Source organism: Acanthochromis polyacanthus, chromosome 13 (assembly GCF_021347895.1).
Source record: "Acanthochromis polyacanthus isolate Apoly-LR-REF ecotype Palm Island chromosome 13, KAUST_Apoly_ChrSc, whole genome shotgun sequence".
NCBI classification, from domain to species: domain Eukaryota; kingdom Metazoa; phylum Chordata; class Actinopteri; family Pomacentridae; genus Acanthochromis; species Acanthochromis polyacanthus.
The window spans coordinates 4,413,016-4,426,546 of record NC_067125.1 but is presented as its reverse complement, the minus strand read 5'-3'; the positions used below and the strand labels follow the sequence as shown (position 1 = coordinate 4,426,546).

The 13,531-nt window shown below is 39.0% G+C and overlaps 2 protein-coding genes across 3 annotated transcripts in view; one reads left to right on the top strand and one right to left on the bottom strand.

Moving 5' to 3' along the window:
* Positions 1-5,426: 5,426 nt before the first annotated feature.
* clrn1 (clarin 1) lies at positions 5,427-12,237 on the bottom strand. Its single transcript, XM_022222176.2, has 4 exons — positions 12,122-12,237; positions 11,078-11,575; positions 9,440-9,619; positions 5,427-6,153 (listed from the first exon to the last, which is right to left on the bottom strand). Exons 2-4 carry the CDS (start codon positions 11,328-11,330, stop codon positions 5,888-5,890), a joined length of 699 nt encoding a protein of 232 aa, XP_022077868.1. The 5' UTR covers positions 11,331-11,575; positions 12,122-12,237; the 3' UTR covers positions 5,427-5,887.
* The window catches only part of masp1 (MBL associated serine protease 1), a 21,520-nt gene continuing 20,196 nt past the window's right edge, over positions 12,208-13,531 (top strand). Inside the window, exon 1 of one of the 2 annotated variants that reach the window (XM_022222173.2) lies at positions 12,208-12,459. In XM_022222173.2, coding sequence (XP_022077865.2) covers positions 12,428-12,459 — 32 coding nt within the window. In that variant the 5' untranslated portion in view covers positions 12,208-12,427. The remainder of the gene's footprint in view (positions 12,460-13,531) is intronic. The other variant, XM_022222175.2, reaches the window with a different exon arrangement.

The window sequence follows — 13,531 nt, the reverse complement described above, 5'->3', positions numbered from 1 at the left end:
TCCAACATCCATCCATACAACCAACCAACCAACCAACCAACCAACATCCAACCAACCATCCAACATCCATCCATACAACCAACCAACCAACCATCCAACTGACCAGTCAACCAATCAGCCAGCATCCAGCCAACCAACCAACATCCAACCAACCATCCAACATCCATCCATACAACCAACCATCCAACTGACCAGCCAACCAATCAACCAACATCCAGCCAACCAACCAACCAACATCCAACCAACCATCCAACATCCATCCAACTAACCAACCGACCAACCAACCAACCAGCCAACCAACCAACCAGCCAACCAATCAACCAACCATCCAACATCCATCCATACAACCAACCAACCAACCAACCAACCAACCAATATCCAACTAACCATCCAACATCCATCCATACAACCAACCAACCAACCATCCAACCGACCAGCCAACCAATCAACCAACATCCATCCATACAACCAACCAACCAACCAACCAACATCCAACCAACCATCCAACATCCATCCATACAACCAACCAACCAACCATCCAACTGACCAGCCAACCAATCAGCCAGCATCCAGCCAACCAACCAACATCCAACCAACCATCCAACATCCATCCATACAACCAACCATCCAACCGATCAGCCAACCAACCAACCAACATCCAACTAACCATCCAACATCCATCCAACTAACCAACCGACCAACCTACCAACCAGCCAACCAACCAACCAGCCAACCAACATCCATCCAACCAACCAACCAACATCCAACCAACCATTCAACATCCATCCAACCAACCAACATCCATCCAACCAACCAACCAACCAACATCCAACCAACCAACCAACCAACATCCAACCAACATCTAATCCAACCATCCAACATCCATCCAACCAACCAACAAACCAACCATCCATCATCTATCCAACCAACCAACCAACATCCAACCAACCAATTCAATTTTAAATTTTAAATGTGAAAGCTTTCCTTTTCTGCTGCAGTTCGGACACCTCGTCCAGGATCTGCTGAAGCTCCACCTCCATCTGAAAACACACACATTGAACATATTCACAAAATTGTAAAACATAAAAATAAAAAATTAAATTAGCATTTGCAGCATTTTTCCAGTGCCTACAGGTGTTAATTACTACTACTGAAAATAAATGCTGACTATATATACTATAGATAATTACCTATTTACGTTTATTTCTGTACTTGTCTCCTCTAGGCTCTGTGCAAAAAGCAGTTTAGCTGAGAACTCCTTGAATTTTTATTGCGTGACTGTTGATCATTGCTGAGTCACTGAAGGCTTCACAGTTACATCCAAAAGTACAAAATTATTTGTTTTTTACAGACTGGTTCATGCAAGCAGCTAATTTTTGACAATTTTTTAAATGAGGCATGCAGAATAAAGTGATTGATATTGAAAATTACAATTTCAAGCTTAGATTTGGTTGTTTCTCTGCAGAAAGTTGAAAATCCCATTTTTACAGTTTCTAACCCTGAGTCTTAGTGTTCAGATGATTAACCTGGTTAACAGTTTCAATTAGTTTTTGCCACTGACATCTTCAACCCACCAAACAAAACAGCTGCTGGAAGATTTTAACGAGACTCAAATTCAGAGAACACAGAAAACGTTTTAAAATAATCCAAGCTGTCTGAGTATTATTGATCAGGATGATTTTACCTGCAGCCGATCAGATGAAGCTTCCTCAGACTGACCCATCTGAACCTGAACCGTCTCTTTTGTTGTGCCGCCCTCAGTTTAGTCTTCCAGGAAACAGTCCAACCCCCAGCGATGGACTCATTAAAGGGAATTAACCTCCGAACCAATGAATCGGTCTGTCAGCGAGTCAACACAGGACTGGGAGAGGTTAGTTATAGTGAAGGCTGCAGAGTCCAGCTCAAACTAATTAAATCCCTTCAACTGTCTTAATGAACAAACCTCACCGTGTTTAAAAAGAGAAGGAGAAGAAACCTTGCAGATTTGTGTTTTTCAACCATTTTTTTCAACCATTATTAGATCACTTCATTTATTCTGATTGTAAATTGATCTTCGGTTGACAGTTTATTTAATTTATTGTGTAAAAGCAGTGAACATTCACATTTCTGAAGCTGTAATCAGACACAATTGAAAATTAGCTGAAATCTACTCAAAAACGGTTCAAAAATGTCAGAAATTTGTGCTTGATTCTTCTAAACTGAATCAGATTTTTGAGATTTCATGCCTGATTTCTTCTATCTTGGTCTGATCTTTCAGATTTTGTTCTTGATTTCTTCTAAAGTCTAAATTATTAGGCTGTGTTCCTGATTTTTTTTCTAAACTGAGTCTGATTTTTAGATTCTGTTTTTGATTCCTCTTGAATTAATTGTCATTTTTAGATTTTGTTCCTGATTTTCTTTTAAACAAAGTCAGATTTTTAGCCTGATTTCTTCCAACTGGATGTGGCTTTTCTAGATTTTGTTTCTGATTTCTTCTCAACCGAATTTAATTTTTAGACTTTGTGTCTGATTTCTCTTAAATTAATTGTCATTTTTAGATTTTGTCCCTGATTTCTTTAAACTGAAGTCTGATTTTTAGTTTGTGTTCCTGATTTCTTCTCAACTTGATCTGATTATTAAAATGTTGTGCCTGATTTTTTTAACTGAGTCTTATTTTAAATTGTGTTCCTAAACTATTCTAAACTGAGTCAGATTTTTTTTACATTTTGTTCCTGATTTCTTCTAAATTAAGTAAACATTTTAGATATTGTTCCTGATTTCTTCTAAACTGAGTCTGATTTTTAGATTTTGTTTCTGATTTCTTTTATACCAAGTTTAATTTTTAGAATTTGTGTCTGATTTCTCTTAAAATGAATTGTGATTTATAGATTTTGTTCTTGATTCTCTTTGAATGAAAACAGATTTTTTTGACATTGTTCCTGATTTCTTCTAACCTGGGTCTAATTTTTCTATTTTTTTAGACTTTGTACTTGATTTCTTTAAAATTAGGTCAGATTTTTAGTTTGTTCCTGATTTCTCCTAATTTAAGTTACATTTTTAGTTTTGTGTAATTGCTGAACTGAGTCTATTTTTGAGACTTTGAATTTGATTTTATTGAAACCAATTTTGGTTTCCAGACTTTGCGGCCAATTTCTTCTAAATTAAGTCAGATTTTCAGATTTTGTCAGAATTTCTCTAAACTGAGTCAGACTTTCAATTTTTTTTTCCTGATTTCTTTTAACTTGAATCCGATTTATAGATTTTGTGCCGATTTCTTTTAAACTGAGTTTGATTTCTGGATTTTTTGTCCAGATTCTTCTAAACTGAGTCAGATTTGTAGACTTTACGCCTGTATTTTTTCCAAATGGACTCAGATTTTTTTACTTTATCCGTGAGTTATCTTATTCTCTGTCTGGTTTTCTGTCTCTCAGGTCTTTCAGGTTTCTGGGGGTCCAGTGAGTCTCAGTCTTCCATCAGCAGGATGAAATCCTTTCCTTTAATTGTTCCTATTGAACAAGACACCACAATTAACAACAACAGGACACCAACCCCCTGCAGAACCACGTGGTCGTGTTCTTCAGGTTCCACTCAGACCCGATTGTTGGATTCACTCAACACGTCTCCAGATAAATGGACGGTTCGGTGTCACTATGGGAGACCAGACAAAAGAAAAACCTGCTTTAGTCTGAATCAGAACCAAATCCTTTAAAACAGGTGAGATGTCAGAGGAGCTGATGTTGACACCTAAAGCTTTATAATCAATATTTATCTTCAAAGTTGCATTGATTTCACTTCAGTATGGGTCACAGAGCTGATTAAGTATAGAAGTAGTGAAACATTTTCAGTCTCTTTTATTATATTTTTAGTGCTTTTGGTTCTGGTTTGCACTGTGGCCACTGGAACTTAAAACCTTTAGCTCCTCACTGAACTCTTTGGTTTTATTCATGACTTGCGTTGACTTGCAACTGACCAGAGAGTTTATAGTGTATTAGAAAGATGTAGAACCTGGTAGATGTTACGTGGACCACTTGTACTGATGTACAAGCTGCATTTTTTCAAAAACTGTATGAAAACCTATGAATAATTTAAAGTTCTAGGCAGATGACTTGTTTTCGTGTTCCAAACCACATTTAAAAGTCGTTTTGTTCACTGGAAACGGAAGAAACGCCAAAGTTCAGCTTCACGCCGCCATCAGAACCAATGAAGAAGCTCCAACAGCAGCAGTAGACGGTGAGTCCTGAAGCACCAACACATCACTAACCATGTTTCTATGTAATAATCAACTGAATTTAAAGTCCATCCATTCTCTATACACCGCTTTATCCTCACTAGGGTCATGAGGGATGCTGGAGCCTATCTCAGCTGACTTGGGTGAAGGCAGGGGACACCCTGGACAGGTCACCAGTCTGTCACAGGGCCTGAATTTAAAGTGTTTAAGGCAAACAAAAAGTTGCTAACTGATGACATCCAACAACTGTTCAGAAGGAATACTGGAAATGACCAAGAGACACAAAACAACTGCAAAGAGACAAAAACATCCCTAAAGAGACACACTGGAAACTATGAATTAAGAGGAAATTCAAAGTCTAAAAAGCTGTTTGCTCAAACTGCCATAAAAAAGGTAGATATTTATTTCTGGGGTAAATTTATTCAATATTCTGGATCTTAAAATCAGTCCAACCATAAAACAAATGCTAAAAAATATACAAAAAGAGAAGATTGATTGAAAAATATAGTAATTTGGACCACTAAAGGTGTTCTAGTGGTTTCCAAAGAGGTGTGGAATTTAAAGATTTGATCCAAATATGAGATGTACGGACAATTAGCGGGTGGAACTAATAAGTTAATCTTCATTCTGATTGTTATCAGATGTCATTTTAGGTTCTGGTTGTTGCTTTTTTGTGTGTTTTGTTTGATGAAATGTCAACCAGAGTCTGTTTTTTTAGTAGGCAATTTAGCTACATCCATTTATACACACTTACAGGATGTTTATGGGGTCACAATAGCAGCCTCGTTTGGAAAAGTTTGCACTTTTTTCCATTTTCAAGGACAAATAAATAAATAATTGTCCTCTGCTGGATCCATTTAATCATTACGATCTGCTGGAAACTGTTCTGTCTGTGTTCTCACCAAATTTCATGACTGTGGGAGTTTTATTTCTGGAGATATTGAACCATGAAAAAGGTTAGAATCAGCTTTAAGGTCCCAAAATGTAGATCCAGGACGAGCCCCCAATTATTCAATGCCCCAGTTTGTTAAATAAAGAGAAAACTGGCAAATTAACAACCACATGGTCACAGTTGTACCAAAGGTAAATGTGATTTTAATGAGTTGTTGGTTTTCAGAAGCTTTTCTTGGTTTTTCTTCCATAGTTTATACAATACTTACCACCATTGCATCTCCGAACCAACCGATTGATGCATCAACACAAAATGTGAGAAACCGGATTTAAAACTCAGATAATAAATTTAATGGGTGTTTATATACATTTAAATAGAAAAGTGCTCCACTGAACATTTACAGTAAAAGTCTATAAAACTAAATACACAATACAAATGCAGTAGATTTAAATCCATTAAAGCTAATAAACTACATGTTTTTAGTATGTGTCAGATTAATGATAAACAGCTCAAAGTAACTCACTAATAACCAAAACATACTAATAATGATGTAGCAGGAACACCAGTGATGAGTTAAATAACAGTTTAAATGTGAATATTTGCTGGTTTTCCTTGTTTGTTGGTGGAACAAAGTCAAACATTTGAAGACATTTTCACAGTTTTCTGGCTTTTTCTACACTAAAAGTTTAACAAATGTAGAAAATAATGTCCTCAAGCCTCAGGCTGGACGGCAGGAATCATAGTTGGTGTCTTGGTTTGAGTTTCCTGCAGCTGATGGTTGTTTTTCTTCAGTACATGAGGTCTGCAGCACCGCCGCCCAGGTCCACCTCTTTGCTCTCCTGGAAGGGAAACTGGATTCCCGACAGTCGGATCAGAATGCCGTTGAGTCCGTGCAGGAGGAAGACAAGGAAGAAGAGCCAAAAGGATCGGTCGTATTGCTCGCTGTACGTCTGGAACACAAAGTTCACCTCTTTGAAGTTGGCGATTCGCTCGGACAGACGATGAAGCTTCACCTCCGATGCAAAAAGGATCATCACCAGACAACTGCTCAAACCTGCAGCAGCAACACAAAACAACGGGATGACACTCTGAGATCCAAACATTTTAATTTACACAACAGTGTTCTTTAACGGTTCTGACAACCACAGACAAAACAATCACAGAGAGACACAAACAACCACAAAGGGATGAAAAACAACCACAAAAAGACACAAAACGACCACAAAGACACAGAAAAACACAGACACAAAACGACCACAAAGACACAGAAAAACACAGACACAAAACAACCACAAAGACAAAAACAACCACAAAGAGACACAAAACAACCACAGAGACACACAAAACAGTGAGGAAAATGTGACAAGAGCTTTAGAGCAGATGAATCAGTGGATGGAGGTTTTAGTGGACTCACAGTTACACACGTGGACAAAATTGTTGGTACCCCTCAGTTAAAGAAGGAAAAATCCACAATTCTCACTGAAATCACTTGAAACTCACAAAAGTAACAATAAATAAAAATTTATTGAAAATTAAATAATCAAAAACAGCCATCACTTTTGAATTGTTGATTAACATAATTATTTAAAAAAACAAACTAATGAAACAGGCCTGGACAAAAATGATGGTACCTCTATAAAAGATTGAAAACTATTTGACCAGAGTGACATGATTAACTCAGGTGTGTCATTTAATTGACATCACAGGTGTTTCCAAACTCATAATCAGTCAGTCTGCCTATTTAAAGGGAGACAAGTAGTCACCCTGCTGTTTGGTGAAAAGGTGTGTACCACACTGAACATGGACAACAGAAAGCGAAGGAGAGAATTGTCCCAGGACATCTGAAAAAAAATTATAGACAAACATCTTAAAGGGAAAGACTATAAGACTATCTCTAAACAGCTTGAAGTTCCTGTGACAACAGTGGCTCATATTATTCAGAAGTTCAAGACCCACGGGACAGTAGCCAACCTCCCTGGACGTGGCCGCAAGAGGAAAATTGATGACAAATTGAAGAGACGGATCGTTGGAATTGTATCCAAAGAGCCCAGAGCAACCTCCAAAGAAATTAAAGGTGAACTCCAAGGCCAAGGTACATCAGTGTCAGATCGCACCATTCGTCGTTGTTTGAGCCAAAGTGGACTTCATGGGAGACGACCAAGGAGGACACCACTGCTGAAAAAAACTCATAAAAAAGCCAGACTGGAATTTGCAAAAATGCATGTTGACAAGCCACAAAGCTTCTGGGAGAATGTCCTTTGGACAGATGAGACCAAACTGGAGCTTTTTGGTAAGGCACATCAACTCTATGTTCATAGACTCAAAAACCAAGCATACGAAGAAAAGAACACTGTCCCTACGGTGAAACATGGAGGAGGCTCAGTATTGTTTTGGGGCTGCTTTGCTGCATCTGCCACAGGGTGTCTTGAAAGTGTGCAAGGTACGATGAAATCTGAAGACTATCAAGGCATTCTGGAGAGAAATGTGCTGCCTAGTGTCAGAAAGCTTGGTCTCAGTCGCAGGTCATGGGTCTTCCAACAGGACAACGATCCAAAACACACAGCCAAAAACACCCAAGAATGGCTGAGAGAAAAGCGTTGGACTATTCTAAAGTGGCCTTCTATGAGCCCAGATCTGAATCCCATTGAACATATGTGGAAGGAGCTGAAACATGCCATTTGGAGAAGACACCCATCAAACCTGAGACAACTGGAGCTGTTTGCTCATGAGGAGTGGGCCAAAATACCTGTTGACAGCTGCAGAACGCTCATTGACAAATACAGAAATCGTTTAATTGCAGTGATTGCCTCAAAAGGTTGTGCAACAAAATGTTAAGTTATGGGTACCATCATTTTTGTCCAGCCCTATTTCATTAGTTTGTTTTTTTAAATAATTATGTTAATCAACAATTCAAAAGTGATGGCTGATTTTGATTATTTGATTTTCAATAAATTTTTATTTATTGTTACTATTGTGAGTTTCAAGTGATTTCAGTGAGAATTGTGGGTTTTCCTTCTTTAACTGAGGGGTACCAACAATTTTGTCCACGTGTGTAACATGAGGTGAAACCTGTGATGGAGGAACCAATCAGAGGGTAGTTATCTCTGAATAAACAGCCTCAGGTTGCCTCTCTAACTACCCCCCTCCAGTTATTACCCTCCTCTCCTGCCTCGGGCTCTGTTTCTGTCTCTGTTATCGCCCTGTTTGTCTAAGATCCTTTTAAACGAAAGTCAAACTGATCCATATTTTATACCTAATTACAGCAAACAGACACCTGACTACCGTCCCAGCAAGAGTTTAATCAAACACAGTTTCTTCCTCTAATGACCAAGATAGCGTTAAAAAAAACCAAAAATAGACACAAAACAACCACAAAGAGATGAAAAAGAATCATAGAAAGATGCAAAACAACCACGAAAAGACGCAAAATGGCCACAAATGTACATAAACCAACAACCAAAAGACACAAAATGATCTCAAAGAGATATAACACAACCACAAAAAGACACAAAAATGACAAATAAAGACAATGTACCAACAATTAGACAAAAAATAACCAAAAATAGAAATCAACCACAACGAGACACAAAACTACACTTAGAACAAAAACAGGGTTCTCGCCAGCGTATTTCAGCGTAACGGGCCGTTACGCTGTCATAACGGCCCGTTACGCAGTCTTAACGGCCCGTTACGCTCAGTTTAAAAGATTACGCTGTGATTAGGGCTGCTACGCCAGCGCATTTCAAAGATTACGCTGTTGTTATGAGAGTGTGTTGCTCCGTCATGAGAGTGGGAGAGAGAGCAGCATGTGTGTGTGGGAGGGAGGGGGAGAGCAAGTGAGACAGACGGGCAGTCGGAGGAGGAGAGAAGGTGTGTATTTGCTGGGTTGGCGGTACTGTGCGGTTCAGCCACTGTTTATAGACAATAAAGGCTGCAGTGTTCTTCGATACGGCTGGGCTCCTGTGTCTTTGCCTCTACGGCTGCTGAGGAAGTGAAGGGGGTTAACCCCGGGCTTCCTGACCACGGTCGGGGGCTGAACAGGAAGGGTTAACACTGCGATTAGGGCCGCTGCGCTGTTATTTTGACAGATAACGCCATGTGTGTTTGTTTTTATCAACTGGGTGCCTGTCTAGGTTAATTTATGTCTCCCCACCTCAGCCGTACTTTCCTGTCGATTGACCCGTTCCCGTCTATTGCGCGCGCGTGCAGGAGGACCTGCCGTTACGCTGAAAAAAAATCCTGCCGAGAACCCTGAAAAAGAACCACAAAGAGACACAAAACAAACATAAAATGACCAACAACCACCACAGAGAGAAACAAAAAACTAACGGGTTCCTCACAGCAGATGAAGGTCCACAGGTAAAGTCCCAGAGGACCCTGCAGCGTCTCGTAGGGTCGACCGAAGGCGTTGAAAAAGAAGAAGCCGGTGGCCACGGAGGAGAAGAGGATCACGACACCACAGAAGAAGATGACGGTGACGTGGAGGCCTGCTGGGATGGCATTCAGCAGGCCTGGGAAGACTGGGAGAGATGGGAGAAACCTGCAGGTCAGACTGAGGGACAAATTCCATAGACCTAAGCAGCCTCAATTAGCTAGACTTACACAAAGACATACAAAAAAAGACTACCAAAGTATGTAAAACCACCACAAAGACACACAAAACAACTACAAAAAGGCCCAAACAAACCTTAAAGAGACCAAAAAACCCCACGAGACACAAAACAACCACAAAGAAACAAAAAACAACCACAAACAGACACAAAACCCGCACAGAGACAGAAAATGACCTTAAATAGACACGTAACAAATGCAAAAAAACAAAACCAAACAAACTTTAAATGACACAAAACCTCAACAAAACAAAGAAAATGACGACAAAAAGACACAACAAAGACAGGTGAAAGCATCAGTTTGTTGATGAAGACCTGGAATTGTGTGGTGACGGACAGAAGGAATGAATGAATGAACAGAGCAGCTTTGTTCCTCCTCAGCAGCTCCGACCTGCTCAGGCAGAAACCAGTTAGTGATGGACGGCTGCTCCTGTTAACTGGGACCAGTAACAGTCTGTACTGGACCAATCTGACAAGAGACCCACAAAGTTGCTTCTGATGGCGACAAACATAAAACAAAGGGAGAGAAACTGTTCACTGTTTACAGATCAGACACCAAACCACCAAAAAGATACAAAATAAAACCACAAATAGACTAAAAACAACCACAAAGAGACACAAACCAAAAATAAACATCTATAAAGAGACAGAAGTCCAGACAAAAACAATCAGAAAGAGACAGTAAACCACCAAAATGAGATACACAAAAAATGGCAAAACCAACACAAAACACCAAAAAAGAGAAATAAAACCACCCAAAAAACACAAAACGACAACAAAGCACCACATACAGACTGAAAACATTCAAAAAGATTCACGAAACCACAATAAAGAGACACACAACCCCCAAAACGACACAGCAATCCAACACAAAAAGACCCAAAACCAACACAGACACACAAAACTACCAATAAAGATATGCAAAATAATCATAAGATACCACAAAGAGACACATGACCATAAAAATAAACAAAACAACCAATAAAAGACAAAAAGAAACACAAAACTACTAAAAAGAGACACAGCAAACAACCACAAAGACACACAAAACAACCACAAATGGACAGAAAACAACCAAAAAGAGACCCAAAACAAACATAAACAAACACAAAAATCCACACAGACACAATAATATTATTAATTCATTAGTTTCTGCTTTCAGTCTCAGAGCCTTCAACAGAAACAGAAATATAAATATATTAAGAGTTTTGTACTAAAAGAAAGTGAACTTTTACAAATGAAAGTTAAGAAACCAGAATCTATTTCCAGCTCTTGCTGATCCGTTAGTTATGACCCGTTAGTTCAGGACTTAGACTGGTCCCTGTCCCTGAATTATTCAGCTCCAGCCTGAATGATTGATGGACTCACAGGTGAACCGGGACGCTCTGCCTCCCAGGCCGCACTGCTTCACCCTCTGGCCGGAGAACAGCCCGTAGCTCAGCTCGCCCAGGAACTTCTCCAGCTCCGGCTCCGAGGCGTTCACCAGCTCGGCCCCGGTGCGGCACAGCGCAGCCCCGCGGATCCACAGCGGCAGCCCGGTGGCCACGGCGGCGGTCAGGGCGCAGGAGAAGCCCAGCAGGCCGGACACCGAGAAGAGGAGCTGCTTCTGGCGGCTTGGCATGATGGAGGAGGCCGCTGGAAGCTCCGAGCTCCACCGGTAGAACCGAACCGTCCGGATCGGAGACAACCTCCGGAAGTGTTCGGGAGTCTCCGGGTGTCCATGGCAACAAGAGCATCAATTACAGCAGGAGGAGGAGGAGGGGGGAGCATGGTGGCATCATCACTGACCCGTAAACAGCAGTCTGACAGGTGGTAGTAAACACACACACACTGGATGCGCGGTCACGGGACGCCCCCCAGCGGCAGCTTGAAGAAAAAAAGAAAAATGTACTTAATTACTTTTTTAATCAAGCCATTTTTTAATCCTTCATTGTAAAAGTAATCAAGTACAAAAACGGATTTATTTACTTTTGTAATCAAATACTTTTTGTACTTGAGTAAAATGCAATTCAGTTCCTTTTTCAAAACCTCATTACTTTTTTACCCAAGTATTTTTAGTACTGATTAAAAAGTAATCAAGCCCGAAAAAAGTACTGGATTACTGTTTTAATTAAGTACTTTTTTAAGCACTTGATTTTTAAAAAATCAAGTACTAAAAAGTCTATGATTATTTTTTAAATCAACTACTTTTTTAGTGCTTGATTTCAAAATTAATCAAGTACTAAAAATATTTGTGTTTTTTTTAAGCAAGTACTTTTTTAGTACTTGACTAAAAAGCAATAAAGTAAAACAGTACTTTATTAAATAATGTGAGTTTTTAAATCGACATTAAAAGTTAAATATGTCTAATAGATTCATGTTTAGAGAATTAATAACAACAACAACAATAATATTAATAGTAAATTAACTCACAGCTGATTTGTGTTGATTTTTTTCCGGCCCACGGCTCCCACGGGACGTGATGACGTCACGCCACCGGTCCTACGTCAGACGTCGCGTCGCTCAGACCGCAGCAGCCTGTCTATGGCAGCAGCAGCCGAAGACGTTGTTCTCCATCCTGAAGTAAAAACCAGAGTTTCTGTTTGTACCGAGTCCGTTCAGAGCAGCAGCTTATCGATCATTATCGATCCTCTATCAGTTTTCGACAGATTATCTGTGGCTGTTTTCCGGTTTTAACGGCGTCCAGCTGATTCTGAAAACCTCGGAGTTCAGTTATTGATGACGGAATTAATGGATCCGATCAGCAGCAGGTAAACGTATCGATTAACTCAGAACTTTATCCATAATTCTGTCAGTTTTTAGTCCGATATGTTGAATATTTTTACTTTCAGCAGCAAAACTTTCAGATTTTAAAAAATGTTTGACCCTAAGACTGAAGGAAAACTTTATAAAAAAAGTGAAATTTATCGAAAACGAACCTGAATTCAGAACTTTTAGAGACTTTTCAGAGCAGAAAAGTTATTTTTTCTCACAAATGGAAATATTGATGATATTTAATGAGTCCAGAGGTCGTTTGAGCTCCATTTACTGTTTATGTTGTTTATATTCTGTTGTTTTATGTTTGTGCTGCAGTTTCAGTTGTTTTTCCTGCAGAGCTGCAGTTAAAAATCATAAAGAAGTTAAAATATGGACTTTTTGATAGATTGTATTTGTTGAAATAATTTAAACTCAGAATTAATTTATTTATACTTTATTTATACATCAAATCATCCATTTTAGAGCTTCCCATCAATATTTTTGATCCATTTTTGTCGTTTTGAATCATTTTTGAGTTATTATGGAAGTGTTTTTGTCATTTTAATGTTAAATGTTGAACTGTGTGACTCAAAAAAGTGAATTTACAAAAAACTAAGTGAAATTAATGTCAAACATGTAGAAAAATTAATTCAGCTGCTTCACTACACTAGAAATGATTTAAGAATGAAGACAAGAAATAAAAATGCTGAACTTTAAAAATAAAAAAGTTTTACAAACCCAAAAACTGTGTAACTAAGAATAAAACAGGATCAGACAAAATAAAATAAACACATTCAGCAAATACTGAGCTTAAGATCAGTGTTTTTGGACAATTTTTCAAGTAATTTTCTACATTTTATCAGAATCAGAATCACTTTATTCATCCCTGAAGGGAACTTCAGTTGTCAGGGTTCTTATCTGTTTAATTTTGAATTGAATAGCCTGACTGCTGATGGCAAAAAAGATTTCCTAAATCTTTCGGTCTTGCAGCGCAGGGATAGGAGCCGTCCACTGATGTTTCTTTGTTCATTGAGGCAGATGTGAAGTGGATGATCCATGTTGGTCAGAATGTCCTCCATCTTGCTC